We start from the raw sequence: 14,654 nt of genomic DNA, 5'->3' as shown, positions 1-14,654 counted from the left end.
TAATCTCAAATTGTCCTGTAAATACTGTACTTATGGCATAAGATAATAATGGTGTTTGGGTTTTATTTTTTGTCTTTTTTTCCCCCAGACGTCTACCTTTATTGGTACAGGGCTTCCCAGGGGCTCAGTAGTGAAGAATCTGCCTGCCAATACAGGAGACGCAGGAGACATGGGTTCAGTCCCTGGGTCAGGAAGATCCCCTGGAGAAGGAAATGGCAACCCACTCCAGTATTCTTGCCAGGAGAATCCCATGGACAGAGGAGCCTGGGGTCACAAAGAGTCAAGTACAAACTGAGCATGCACACATCTTAATTAGCATATGGACTGAGTAAACAGGCTTTTTGCAAACATATTTAAGTCATCTACTAATGGCAGAAAGTGAAGAGGAACTAAAGAGTCTCTTGATCAAAGTGGAAGAGAAGAGTGAAAAAGTTGGCTTAAAGCTTAACATTCAGAAAACTAACATAATGGCATCTGGTCCCATCACTTCATGGGAAATAGATGGGGAAACAGTGGAAACAGTGTCAGACTTTATTTTGGGGGGGCTCCAAAATCACTGCAGATGGTGATTGCAGCCATGAAATTAAAAGACACTTACTCCTTGGAAGGAAAGTTATGACCAACCTAGATAGCGTATTAAAAAGCGGAGACATTACTTTACCAACAAAGGTCCATCTAGTCAAGGCCATGGTTTTTCCAGTGGTCATGTATGGATGTGAGAGTTGGACTGTGAAGAAAGCTGAATGCCAAAGAATTGATGCTTTTGAACTGTGGTGTTGGAGTTCCAAGACCCTTGAGAGTCCCTTGGACTGTAAGGAGATCCAACCACTCCATCCTAAAGGAGACCAGTCCTGGGTGTTCATTGGAAGGACTGATGCTGAAGCTGAAACTCCAGTACTTTGGCCACCTCATACGAAGAGTTGACTCGTTGGAAAAGACTCTGATGCTGGGAGGGATTAGGGGCAGGAGGAGAAGGGGACGGCAGAGGATGAGATGGCTGGATGGCATCACCGACTCGATGGACATGAGTTTGGGTGAACTCCGGGAGTTGGTGGACAGGCAGGCCTGGCGTGCTTCAATTCATGGGGTCGCAAAGAGTCAGACACGACTAAGTGACTGAACTGAACTAATAGCTCTGAATATCCATTTTTCCTCCTTCTGGATACACAGTCCAGGTAGAGATTACGTTTCTGAGTATGTCGAGTATACACTGAAGAATACGGTCAGTTCAGTTCAACAGGATGGGAACGGGAAGTGATTTTTCTAGTTAACTTTTAACATAAGACATCCTGCTCACCCAGGACTATGGTTCTTTCCTCTTTGAGGAGGTTCAACTGCAGATACAGCCATGACCAGCATAGACATCTGAAGCAGCACAGTACCGAAGGGATGGCTGAACCTGGACCCTGCATGTCCTCAAGGTGCTCACCTGCCTCACCAGCCCAGGCTGGCCTGACTGCTGAGAAGAGCTGGCGTTTCAGCTTACTTGAAAGTACAAGTGTTTGTTGCTCAGTTGTGTCCAACTCTTGAGTAGCCCAGCAGGCTCCTCAGTCCGTGGGATTCTCCAGGCAAGAGTACTTGAGTGGGTTGCAATTTCCTTCTCCAGGGAATCTTCCCGACCCAGGGATCGAACCTGGGTCTCCTGCATTGCAGGTGGGTTCTTTTACCATCTGAGCCACCAGGGAAACAGTGGTTCACATGGTATAGGAACACGTCTTGGTTACAGCAGCTTAGCCTTCACTCCAGCTGCTGCTGCTGCTGCTGCTAAGTCGCTTCAGTCGTGTCCGACTCTGTGCAACCCCAGAGACGGCAGCCCACCAGGCTCCTCCGTCCCTGGGATTCTCCAGGCAAGAACACTGGGGTGGGTTGCCATTGTCTTCTCCAATGCATGAAAGTGAAAAGTGAAAGTGAAGTCGCTCAGTCGTGTCCGACTCCTAGCGACCCCATGGACTGCAGCCCCACCAGGCTCCTCCGTCCATGAGATTTGCCAGACAAGAGGACTGGAGTGGGGTGCCATTGCCTTCTCCAGCAGCTACTGCAGTACAGGACAAATATAAGTTATCAAGGCAACAAAATTACATTTTAGCAAAACTACTGCTATTCTACCTACAAACACATATGCAGAAAACTCTCAATTTTAAGTAGCTTGGAGAAATTAAGAGAATAACATGAAAAAGTTAATGTCTCTCTTCCCAACCCTTCCTCAAAACTGTTCTATTTTAAATATCTCCAGAGAAAAGAAGCATTAAGGAAAGATTTTATTTTGGAATCTAGAAAAATGATACTGAATAATTTACTTACAGGACAACAGTGGAGAAAGAGACATAGAGAATAGACTTATGGCCATGGGGAGAGGGGAGGAGTGGGTGAGATGTATGGAAAGAGTAACATGGAAATTTACATTACCATTTGTAAAAGAGATAGGCAATGGGAATTTGCTGTATGGCTCAAACAGGGGCTCTGTATCAACCTAGAGGGGTGGGATGGGGGTGAGGGGGAGATGGGAGGGAGGTTCAAAAGGGAGAAGATATATGTATATGGCTCATTCATGTTGACGTTTTACAGAAAACAACAAAATTCTGTAAAGCAATTATCCTTTAATAAAAATAAATAAATTTTAAAAAATCACACACAAAAGAAAAGATTTTATTTTGTTTATGTGGAAGTCAGTGTTGACTTTAGAAGAAAGCTTTTAGAGAAGGCTGAAGCAGAAGATGAATTTCAAGTTAGGAAGAAAGAACTAATGAGCAAAGAAATGCAGCAGCTATAGTCCAAGTATCTGAGAAGCTGCACTGGAATGCAAACATACATGAGTGCAAATATAAACATGAAAATACTTATGTAAGGGGTTTCCAGGTGGTGTTAGTGGTAAAGAACCCACCTCCCAATGCAAGAGACATAAGACACGCAGCTTCCATCCCTGGGTGGGGAAGATCCTCTGGAGGAGGGCGTGGCAACCCACTCTAGTATTCTTGCCTGAAGAATCCCATGCATGGGGGAGCCTGGGCTACGGTCCAGGGTCGCAAAGAGTCAGGCATGACGGAGGCGACTTAGCATGCATGCACATACATAATGCTTACAGAAATGAAATGGATATAAAGATAAATATATTTTATTCTCATCTAGGTTGGAAAGTTAGAGGGAACGTACACTGAGAGTAAGTACTGATCAACAGAAACCCCTTTTCCCTTTCTGATGTTAGAAAGCATCGACACTGCATAATACTAGAAACATGAACAGATGAGGCCTGTATACAAAGAAATATTCAATGAAGTGGAAAACACTAGAAAACGGTAACAACATATTAAAGAAAATAAGTAATTGTCCAGCTTAACGTGCATATTTTTAAAAGCCACACAACAAAGACTATGCAAATACTGTGAATTTTATTATTTCCCCACAACAAATTCATCACAAAACGTTAAGCTGTGCCCAATCACAGAGGCTGCATGGGCTAGGTTTTCCACTTCCTTCCTCTCGTGCTTCTGCGCCTCCCCTTTTTCTTCCCAAACACAGGCCTGGCAGTCACCAGGACGGGCTTCGCCCTCCCCCCATCGTCGTCGTCGCTGGAGCTGCTCGTGGTGGTCCCGCCGTCCCTCCGGGAAGCAGGCTGTGCTGCGCTCTGTGCAGCTGACAAGCGGGCTCTGGACCCCTCGGGTGCTTTCGCCCTTCGCACGCCCATCACAGGGAAGTACTCCGCATCCTCACTTGAAGAGGCCTCGGATGACTGCGAGAGGTAGGCCTCCCCCAAAAACCCTCCACTTTCGTTCCCTCCTTTAGAACCCGAAAGCCTCTTTCTTTTCGGGCTGGATGGCTCTTTCCATCTATTTGCTGTGCCTCTCTTCTGGGTTTTTCCTTTCGCCTCATCAAGGAACTCAGACTCTTTCTCCATGGCAACAGAAGCTGCTTCTACTTCACTGGCTGCTTCTTCTCTTTCTTTTCTCAGCATACATGTCACAGCTCTGTTAAGTCTTTGGCTCTTAATACCCTTAGCCTCCTGTTTCTCCTGTTGGGCTAATCTAAAGAAAGAATCAATTCGGAGCTGTGTCTAAAAAAATGAAATAATAATCGATCAGACAAGGAAGTAAATTTTACAAAGCAAATCAAAGAATTCCACCTTATTATTAGTGGCATTGGATGACTCTTTCAGAAAATACTAATTCATCCTTTTTCAAAAGGGTAAGCCTATGGCTGATCCACGTTGATGTATGGCAAAAACCTAACATAACATTGTAAAGCAATTATCCTCCAATTAAAAATAAATAAATTTTTTTTAAAAGGGAAGAGAATGCAAAAACAACAAGTCCATCTCTCCCAAATGAATGCTGGCAGTAAATTCTACTTTCAACATCATACTTGAAAGCGCCACCTCTGTCAACTAATCCTTCTGCCCACATATCAAGTAAGAAATCCCTTCATCAGCATTCAAAGAGAGTTAAATATTTTTCAGGGACAAAATCATCTTCTTTTATAGCAACACGGTATCATGGAGTCTGTTTCTAAATCTACTCTTTCCTTTTAAAAACACTGTCATCACGATACCTTTAGGAAGCAACTTCACAGTATTACAGATTAGGAGTCGTAAGAAATATTCTTGACTTTTGTTCTAAAACTCCACTTTCAGGAAGTCATTCCTTAAAAATAGTTGTTTGAGACAAGTTATTTGCCTGATGTCCATCACAGCATTACATACAAAACCTGAAAATTCAAGGTCCACTATGGGAAGTGAACCAATTCGGTTAAATCTCTTTGATGAAATGATGTAATCTGGTCATTTAACATAAAAGCTATACAAAACACACACACACAAAAACTTACCCTAACCAGTGAATGGGGGGATTATTTATATCAAATTGCAATTATGTCTGGTAACAAATATATGTGGGAAGGAGGGGAAAAATAAGAGAAAACAGACCTAAATGTTAACCTCTATGTTGGAGGAAGCAAACAACGAGTAATTTTAATTCATTTTTTTCACTTTCTAATTTCGGAGAAATAAACTTATATTAACTTCTACAATGAAAAGGGAGAACAGTATTACAACAAAATTTATCTGAAATTAAGCAGTAATCAGTTACTAAGCCAACTAGCTTTCTTGTTGGTGGGCATACAAGGCGTCCAGCACAGAAAGTCGCCAAACACCACGAAACTTTCTGGAAAGGTAGTCTACTTCAGCTTTGCGTTTTCTTTTTTTCAAGGTTAACCCGACCTAACTGAAAGGATTTAATCTGAACATGTATCTTGCAGGATTTGGCCTGAATTCTGCAGAATGATTTACCTGTACGTACATTTTGTGGGCTGTCTCTGGGGTGAGAGGAGGTTCCTGTGTGGGCAGGAACACACTCGTGGATAAAACAAGATGCTGTTACCTACCCAAGGGAACTGAGGGCCATACAGAGGCCTCTTTTTACAGTTGCTTTGTCATGTCTGACTCTTTGCGACCCCATGGACTGTAGCCTGCCAGGCTCCTCTGTCCATGGAATTCTCCAGGTTAAGAATGCTGGAATGGGTAGCCATTCTCCTCACCAGGGGATCTTCCTGACCTAGGAATCGAACCCAGGTCTCCTGCATTGCAGGCAGGTTCCTTACTGTCTGAGCCACCAAGGAAGCCCCACAAAGTAAAAGTAACAGGTCTTTAACAGCTGGCCATCACAGCCTTCCTAACTTTATTCACTATCCTGAGCTTAGGAAAAGGGCTGTCACAATTACCTGATGGACATTCAGTTGCTTTAATACAGGAAACAGAGATTCATCTGTCTTCGTCCTGTTCCAGCCAAAATACCGCTGACAAAATATGCAGGCAGTTAAGACTTATACTGTTTTTAAAGATATTTACAAGTGATAAGTAAAAAGGTCCAAAAAACCCACCCTTGACTCCACTTCCCATATCTCCAAAGATTTTCATATTTATAAAGATTAAAATGGTAAAAGAAGATAACAAATTACTCCAACATAATGGCAGTATGTTCTTATAAATATTCTCTAAGATAAAAGATATCCAACTCTCATTTTAGGACACCCAAGACTAGTGACTGTGAAAAAAAGGCTAATCTAGGATAAAAACAAATTTATGATATCATATATATATTTCTTTGAGAGAAAAAGATGTAGTTAGATTAATACTACTGCAAACTTTAAAATATCTATCCAGGTGATTATTTAAATATGCAGAAAAGAACAGTAATAAAAAGAACAAACCTAATCATCTTTTCTATTCTTTCAGAATAAACACTTAAATATGATTGCTTATCACTATTTATCTCAAATAAAGATCCTCCTTAAAACTAAAGAGATGATTCACAATAACTAAAATGTGGAAGAGACCCAAGTGTCCGTCGACAGATGAATGGATAAACAGAATGTGATATTACATACAACGGAACAGTATTCAGCCTTAAAAAGGGAGGAGAGTCTGCCACATGCTACAGTTAGATGAACCTTGAGGATATTACGCTAAGTGAAATGAGCCAGTCACGAGGACATCTGTACAGTACGGTGTAACTTACGTGATGAACATACACGGAGTGGTCAAAGCCACAGAAACAGAAAGCAGATGGCGGTGGCCAGGGTCGGGAGGTTGACGGGGGGGCTCGTGTTTAATAGGTATAGAGCTTTAGTTTCAGAAGATGGGAAGAAGGATATGGGGGTGAATGGTGATGACGGTTACACAATAATGGGAAAGTATGTCATAATCCCTGAACAGTACACTTAAGATCGTTAAAATGGTAACGTTTTATGTTATGTGTACTTAACCACAAAAAAAATGGAGAGAAAGGAATGGAAAGGAGCATCTGAGCTAAAGCAATATTAAGAAAAAAGTGATCCAAGTTCATGTTTCGTAGGTTTTAAACCAACACACACATTTGCCTTGATGTTCCCTGTGTCTGAGGAAGGGAAAGGATACTCTCTGATCTTGTCGAGGTCGGGTTTGCCCCACAGAAACGACCCCTTGGACTCGTCCACCACAGGCTTGAGGTAAGCGTCCGCCACGGCCGGGTTAGGGAAGCCAGGCGTGAGTTGCAACTTGCGCAACTTTTTTTTCACTTTGGTGTCATATGGATTCGGCCTTATCTTCTTATTCTCCTGGGCTTCGTGCCACCACTCTCTACAAGGCAAAGGAAACCAGTCTTCATGAAGCAGCGAGACCTTGTAGCTGATGCACCACAGACAAAGAGCTAAACTTAAAGTTCAGCCACAACTCCTCTGTGTCTTTCCCAGTGGTAAAATGAAATAATGTATGCACATGCATGCACTCGGTCATGTCAGACTCTGCAATCCCATGATCTGAGCCTACCAGGCTCCTCTATCCATGGAATTTTCCAGGCAGGAATACTGGAGTGGGTCGCCATTTCCTTCTCCAGGGGATCTTCCCAACCCAGGGTTCGAACCTGCGTCTCTTGCATCTCCATCATTGGCAGGCGGATTCTTTACGAGCTGAGCCACCAGGAAAGCCCAAGTTGAAGTAATGTATCTGTATTATTTACTTCAAGTCAACTACAATAAGGAACTCAAAAATATTTAATAAAATGTAAAAATACCATGAAGACTGTCAAATTTTAAAAATGCAGAATACAACTCTACATCAAATATGATCCCAGTACTGGGAAAAATACATATATGTGGAGAAAGAGAGAAGAAGTTCATAGGAGTATTTACAATAATAAAACACTAACAGCTATTCCTTTATCCTGTGCTAGGCAATGTCCTAAGTGAGAATACAGCTATCAATTTTCTTTATGTTTTATTCCTTATTCAATTTTTCCATTGTGAGTACAAATCATTGTGGTGGGTTAGAGCCCATGTTGGCCCCTCCGCCCAACAAGAAGCAGGGTTCCATGTTCCTCCCCTTGAGCCGGGCGAGCTCTGTGGCCAAGGAAGTGACTCTGCCGGGCCTTCAGAGACTGCAGTCTCCACTTTCTGTCTCTTTTGTCTCTAGACTGTTTGCCTTGAAAGCTGCCGACATGCTGTGAGGGGGTCCAATGGAGAGGGTCCAGGGCCCCGGTCCACACTGCTGGCTGAGCTCTGCGGACAGCTCCACTCACCAGCTAGGAGCGGGCCATCTCAAGGGGCCCAGCTCGGTGCCCCTGACACCTGAGCCAAGACATCCCCATGCAGCCTGATCAAACTGCAGATTCATGAGCAAAATCGGTGACTATTGCTGCATGAAGTCACTGAGACTTAAGGTAGCTTGTAATGCAGCCAACAGCCAGAAAATTTTATATAGTTAGGATAAATAAATAGCATGAAAATTAAAAAAAAACATAAATATAACCCTTTCCAATATATTCATTCAATGGAACCTAAAAGCTCATAATCACTGCTTCAATACTGAGTCCTAGGAACTGACAGACTTGGTCTCCGTCAGTGCGGCCCCTCACCAAGGCAGCAGCGCCCTCTAGTGCTAAGAAAGACCAACTGCAGTCTTTGTGCAGGATCAAAATGTGAAAAGGGAAAAAAAAAACAAAAGATCTATCTTCATCAGTTGTATAATACTGTCCAAGAGGGCAACGGGAGAATACCGCTATGTCTCTCCTACTGGCTGTGAATTTTCATCTTCGACACAGTAATCATGACTGCCACTAAGAAGAGCAGCACAGCAAACCCATCAAACCAAAAGGATCACCCCTCCTTAGAGCAAGCGGCCCAGGCACTTAACACAAACATGAAAGACGGCCATGATGACCTGCCCACCAGCTGAGCTCCAGGGGAACAACAGCGAGTGGCAGCGACTGTGATATAAAACTGAAGAGTTCGTGCCCTGACCAACCCAGTGGAGTGGAATTGCTCTTCTGTGTTTTGGGACTATTTGGGAATCTGGACTCGGCACTTTCTAGTCTCGTTTCCCTTCCTCCAAAATTTTCTGTGAATTCTCCCCCAATTTCAATGCTGGTAGCCAACTCCAAATGAAAGAAGAACATACTGTGTAGGTCAAACCATACACAGCTGGGCTGAATTCAGCCCGTGACTAGGAGTAGCTCTGCTCTAGTGGGGAGTAATTGATCAGGGTAGAAGGGAAAGCAGAGAAAAAAGCAAGGAGACACTCTGTCTTCCTGTGCTTCACCCTTTCCATGCCCTTTTCTATCTGCCATTGACGAGTTAAGACATACATTCCCACTCCCCGGTCTGGCCGATCTCCCTCGGCACGCTCAGACACAGAAGCACCAGTACACGCATGCTTCCCTTGGCCCCAGCGTGCGGCAGCTCCTAAGCGCACAGCCTGTGACTTGGCCATCTTTCTATTCCAGCCCAGCACACTGTCTGGCACATAATGGCTACTCAATAAATACATGAAGGAATGAAATGGTAACTTCTACGCTCCCAGGAAATCCTACAGGACTGGCTACGTATCCTTTAGCTCAGATAAAAAACAGAATCTAAACAGAATCTTCTCTGATTTCCTCAAACTCTAGAAAAGGGAAAACAAACTTTAGAACCCCAACTGTTACCTCCTCCTTCTTTCCCAATGAAGAATGAACTATGACAGTTCATGATGTAATATTCCTGTTTAATTTGGGTGTTTATAAATAAACACCAGAACTAAAGAAATTAAAAAAGGACTTACGAGAATTTTCGGAGTGGTTCCAGGCCGTGTCCAGGGAATTCGTTGAGAATTTCCATGGCGGTAACACAACCCACAGTTGGTATTCCTTCTGTATAATCACTTCCAAGCAAATAGGCCAAATTTATTAATTTGTTCCGGTCCAATCCTGTAAGAGAAAAAATTATTATTACATATTTTTACATCTTTTGTTTTATAAACATTTATTACATAAGATTTATAACTGTTTTCTTATAATGATAATATACGTGTGTGTATATCTTGTCCAGTGTCCAAAGATATGTTTCATTATTTGAAATAGGATTTTTTTTTTGTAAATGACATTGCATTAGGATTTTTAAAATTTCATTCATCCTCACAATTTTCAATGCCGCATAACCTGTGACCCCCAAATGCAGCTCTCTCCCTGAGACCTCTCCTCTAAACCATAGCCACACATAATCAAGTGTCCATCAGGACGTCACATGGGCATCTCAGAAACAACACAGTCAGGCCCAGATCTTCACTGTCCCCCAACCTGCTCCTTACCGTTCCACCTCCTCATTCAAGGCAAGACAACTCTATATGCATGAATTCTGAGGAGACAAAATACAGCCCAAAACCACCTCCAAGCTTCTTTAGAACACGCCAAGCAGGCTTCTTTCTGCCTCAGGGCCTTTGCACATGCCAGCCCCTCTGTCTGACATGCTCACCCCAAGGTACCTATAGCTCCTGCTTCCTCTCTCCTTTAGCTCCAGCCACAAAGGTACGATTAGTAAAGCCTTGTTTGACCACAAAGGACACACACTTTCTGTGACTGCAGAACACTCTTGCCTCTCTTTGGTGGTTTTATTTTTCTATTTGGCTCACACTGCTGTCAAATTATGATTTATGTGCTTTTTTAATCATCTGTGTCTCCTGCTGGACTGTTTTATTCTCTGCTGTTTCCCCACTTCCCAATGCCGAGAACAAAAACTGGCATACAGGAATCACTCAGTGTGTATGTGCTGAAGGAATGGGAGGATGAGGGATCACTGCCAGAAATAATACAGGACCCTGAGGCTCATGATTCCGGAGGGAGTGACTTGCACCTGCCTCCCCTCTCTGCCACCTCCGGTTTACTCTGGAGAGTGCAGGTAACTAATCGAGTGTAACCAGGTCTGATGACTGAAACTGCAGAAAACATCTAAACATGACAAGGGCTTTAATTTCTTTATTCTGAATTTACAATCCTATTCTGGACTTCCCTGGTAGTATGGTGGATAAGAACCTGTCTGCCAATGCAGGGGACAATGGGTTTGATCCCTGGTCTGGGAAGATCTCACATGCTGCACAGCAACTAAGCCCAGAAGCCACAACTACTGAAGCCCGTGCACCTAGAGCCTGTGCTCTGCAGTAAGAGAAGCGACCGCAATGAGAAGCCCATGCACCACAGGGAACAGTAGCCCCCAGTCACCTTAACTAGAGAAAGCCTGCACTTAGCTTTCCGCAAAGACCCTGTGCAACTAAAATAAAGCAATAAAATCCTATTCTACAGAAGCAAAGACCATCATACGAAAACATGTATGTGAAAGGGTTAGCCACTCACTCGTGTCCAACTCTTTGCAACTCCATGGACTGTAGCCCTCCGGGTTCCTCTGTTCATGGCATACTCCAGGCAAGAACACTGGAGTGGGTTGCCATTTCCCTCTCCAGGGGATCTTTCCAACCCTGGGATCGAATCTGGTCTCCCCTACCATTTCTATCAATACACCAACTAGTCCCTTGGAAAGAAAGAATTCATAATATAAATTCCTAAGGTAAATTTCAAAAACGAATCGTACTCTAAAGTCTTACCTAATTGGTTGTGAAAGTCCACATACTGGTAATATTCTACAAACTTGTTTTTATTGAAGAAGTTTTTGTAGACGTGCCGCGCCCCGAACAGCCAAATATCACTGTCGTCGGTGATGGTTCCGGAAGTCTGGTCGGTCAGATCCAGGATAGCGCACTGAGCCTCTGCTTCCATGGGAGCCTCGATATAGGGGATGCCGAAGAGGCGGAGCAGCTCCTGAAGAGTGAGACATTCCGTGAGCCCTGCTGAAGAGCGGGACCTGGCCTCCCCCCGGATATGGAGGCCGTCCCACAGAAGTGGGAGCCAGGCCCTAAAAGTGGAGGCCGTGCCCCGGAAGTGGAGGCCGTCCCCCGGAAGTGGGAGCTGTCCCCTGGAGGTGAGGGCCGTGTCCCAGAGGTGGGGGCCGTCACCTGGAAGTGGGAGCCATGCCCTCAAAGTGGAGGCCGTGCCTAAATGTGTCATTCCGTGCACGTTCCCTCGGGAGGTCTGATTCAGTAGAGGCATGGCAGGTATTGTTCAAGGAGGCCCCGGCTGTTCACCCACCTGGCTTTCCAAGAACATCTGCCCTGTCACAGTGGCGGCCACCCGCTCTTGCTGCTGTTTTTGAGCTTTCAGTATATTCTGCTGGGTTAAGAGGTTGCTCTCCAGAGCTTCCAGCTCATCCTGTAAAATAATTTCATTTGTAGACAATTACACTAATAACCCAGTTAAGTTCACTGGTTCTAAAAAAGTCTGCATTTAGTCTGACTAAAGTTACCAATAAGCTGTTTCTCCTTACGAAGCTTTCCACTTGGGTTTCTGAGCAAGTCTGTAAAACCTTTAGAGTTCCCCCACTACCTCACACGGGGAACGGGCACTATCCCAGCCGGCAACCTAGCGAGAAAGGAGCCGTCAGGAGGAGCAAGAAGATAGATATGAGCAGCTAGTGAGGATTCAACCCGCAATTCATGGGAAACTCGAACGCTACTTAACTTGGCTTCCTTAGCAATGAGTGAAAGCGCGACGTCACGTTATTACCAGATCAATGTCTTGCCACTCATGGAGCGAATCCTCTGCATCTTTCTCAGTCTCTCCGTGTTTCTCAGTAGCCACGGCCTCACTCTCAGAAATCTCTCTTGGGAGGCCCTCGGAGTCACCAGTGGCTTCTTCCTTCTCGGTTCCTGTCGGTTCCTCCTCACCTTGTCCAGAGGGAGGTCTGGAAGCTTCCTGTAACTCGGCTTGAAGTTCATCACTGCTCTTTATACTCTGCACTTCAATGAAACTTCCTGTATCAAAATACTGTGGTCATTTTGTCTACAAGTGAAATATTAAAGTTATCCTGAAATCAAGAGCTTTACAAAAGAATCCTGCAAAGTGTTTTACCCTAAAAAGGAAAGACCTAAAAGTAACAGAAAACATATAACATAACCATAGTATAATTATTATTAAATAGATTTAGTAATAAGTGTCTATAACTTCAAAATAAGCCTCTTCAACTAGATATACTGGCACTTTCTTTGAAATTAGGAACTGAGATTTCAATACTTACACATCTGCTTTATACAAAAATGCTCTCTAAGTTAACTAATATTGCTTTAAAATTAAAAAAGAACTATCAGGGTATGTACACAATTATGGAGGTTGTTGAAAACGTTTTTATGCTGTTTCACTATGAACACAGCAAAGAAAAAAGCTGTGACTTAGAAAAAGAGCCCTGGAGAAAGACGGGAGAAACAGCTCTTCGTCTTCCATGTCCCTTCCCTCTCTCAATATTTCTTCTTCTCTTTAAAAGGTATTTATGGATTAATTCCTTTCCTCCACTTTAGGTGGAGGAGGCTGGGTCTGAGGACGTATTCAAGACAGAGGGCCTGGGGCTCTCAGGGCTGGGGGCTGGGGCCAAGAAGACAGCCGTCCTCCAAGGAGGCGGCCAGGGAGACCAGGAGGTGGTTATAGACAATGAGCCAATACGTAAATACACTGAAGACAGTGGAAGGTCCTTAACTGTCAGCCAGGGAAATTACAAAGAGGTCAGAGCACGAAGTAAGAGCTGTGACGCTGGAGAGGAAGTACAGACATGAGTGTGAGTTCAAAGGCATTTGCACGGCCCCATGAACAGGTGCTGAGGTTGGGATTCCAGCCCCATCTGATGGCCCCAGAGCTGGAGCTTCCTGGTCTACGCTGCACCAGTCTCCACCCTCTGGTCACTTCTGCAGGGGAGCAGAACCAAGAAGGCAGAGTGTCTCCCACTCAACCTCAGCTGGAACAGTGTGGTCACTCAAGTTTTTGGTCATTCTGCATGTCTGCAGATGACTACAAAGACACCACTGTGAGGACAGATTCTGAGCTAAGAAATAAATTTTAGTGAGTAGGCAATTTCGCAAATATGAAATCTGTGAAAAATAAGGTTTGAATGTACATAAATGTGTATAGATATATAATATACATGTGTACGTACTAAAAAGCAGAGACATTACTTTGTCAACAAAGGTCCGTCTAGTCAAGGCTATGGTTTTTCCAGTAGTCATGTATGGATGTGAGAGTTGGACTATAAAGAAAGCTGAGTGCCGAAGAATTAATGCTTTTGAACTATGGTGTTGGAGAAGACTCTTGAGAGTCCCTTGGACTGCAAGAAGATCGAACCAGTCCATCCTAAAGGAGATCAGTCCTGGGTGTTCACTGGAAGGACTGATGTTGAAGCTGAAACTCCAGTACTTGGCCACCTGATGCGAAGAGCTGACTCATTTGAAAAGACCCTGATGCTGGGAAAGATTGAGGGCAGGAGGAGAAGGGGACGACAGAGGATGAGATGGTTGGATGGCATCACCGACTCAATGGACATGGGTTTGGGTGGACTCCAGGAGTTGGTGATGGACCGGGAGGCCTGGTGGAGAAGGCAATGGCACCCCACTCCAGTACTCTTGCCTGGAAAATCCCATGGATGGGGGAGCCTGGTGGGCTACAGTCCATGGGGTCACTAGGAGTCGGACACGACTGAGTGACTTCACTTTCACTTTTCAGTTTCATGCATTGGAGAAGGAAATGGCGACCCTCTCCATTGTTCTTGCCTGGAGAATCCCAGGGACGGGGGAGCCTGGTGGGCTGCCATCTATGGGGTCGCACGGAGTCGGACACGACTGAAGCGACTTAGCAGCAGTAGCAGCAGCAGGGAGGCCTGGCGTGCTGCAGTTCATGGGGTCGCAAAGAGTCGGACATGACTGAGCAACTTAACTGAACTGAACATATATATAGAGAGAGAGAGAGATACGAAAAAACCAATGTGGTAAAATGCCAGTAATGAGGTTG

At 44.3% G+C, this 14,654-nt stretch overlaps 1 protein-coding gene across 2 annotated transcripts in view; it reads right to left on the bottom strand.

Annotated features, from left to right (window-relative positions):
* Nucleotides 1-3,090: 3,090 nt before the first annotated feature.
* Nucleotides 3,091-14,654, bottom strand: part of LOC129624734 (basic immunoglobulin-like variable motif-containing protein) — a 62,664-nt gene continuing 51,100 nt past the window's right edge. For both annotated transcript variants that reach the window (XM_055542980.1, XM_055542978.1), the window contains 7 exons: nucleotides 12,390-12,637; nucleotides 11,916-12,035; nucleotides 11,375-11,588; nucleotides 9,563-9,707; nucleotides 6,905-7,105; nucleotides 5,710-5,794; nucleotides 3,091-4,048 (listed from right to left, as the gene is read on the bottom strand). In XM_055542980.1, the coding sequence (XP_055398955.1) occupies nucleotides 3,455-4,048; nucleotides 5,710-5,794; nucleotides 6,905-7,105; nucleotides 9,563-9,707; nucleotides 11,375-11,588; nucleotides 11,916-12,035; nucleotides 12,390-12,637 (1,607 nt within the window). In that variant the 3' untranslated portion in view covers nucleotides 3,091-3,454. The remainder of the gene's footprint in view (nucleotides 4,049-5,709; nucleotides 5,795-6,904; nucleotides 7,106-9,562; nucleotides 9,708-11,374; nucleotides 11,589-11,915; nucleotides 12,036-12,389; nucleotides 12,638-14,654) is intronic.

Source organism: Bubalus kerabau, chromosome 12 (genome assembly GCF_029407905.1).
Source record: "Bubalus kerabau isolate K-KA32 ecotype Philippines breed swamp buffalo chromosome 12, PCC_UOA_SB_1v2, whole genome shotgun sequence".
Classification (NCBI taxonomy): Eukaryota; Metazoa; Chordata; class Mammalia; order Artiodactyla; family Bovidae; genus Bubalus; species Bubalus kerabau.
The sequence above is the reverse complement of the archived record's forward strand: the minus strand, read 5'-3'. Positions and strand labels throughout refer to the sequence as shown.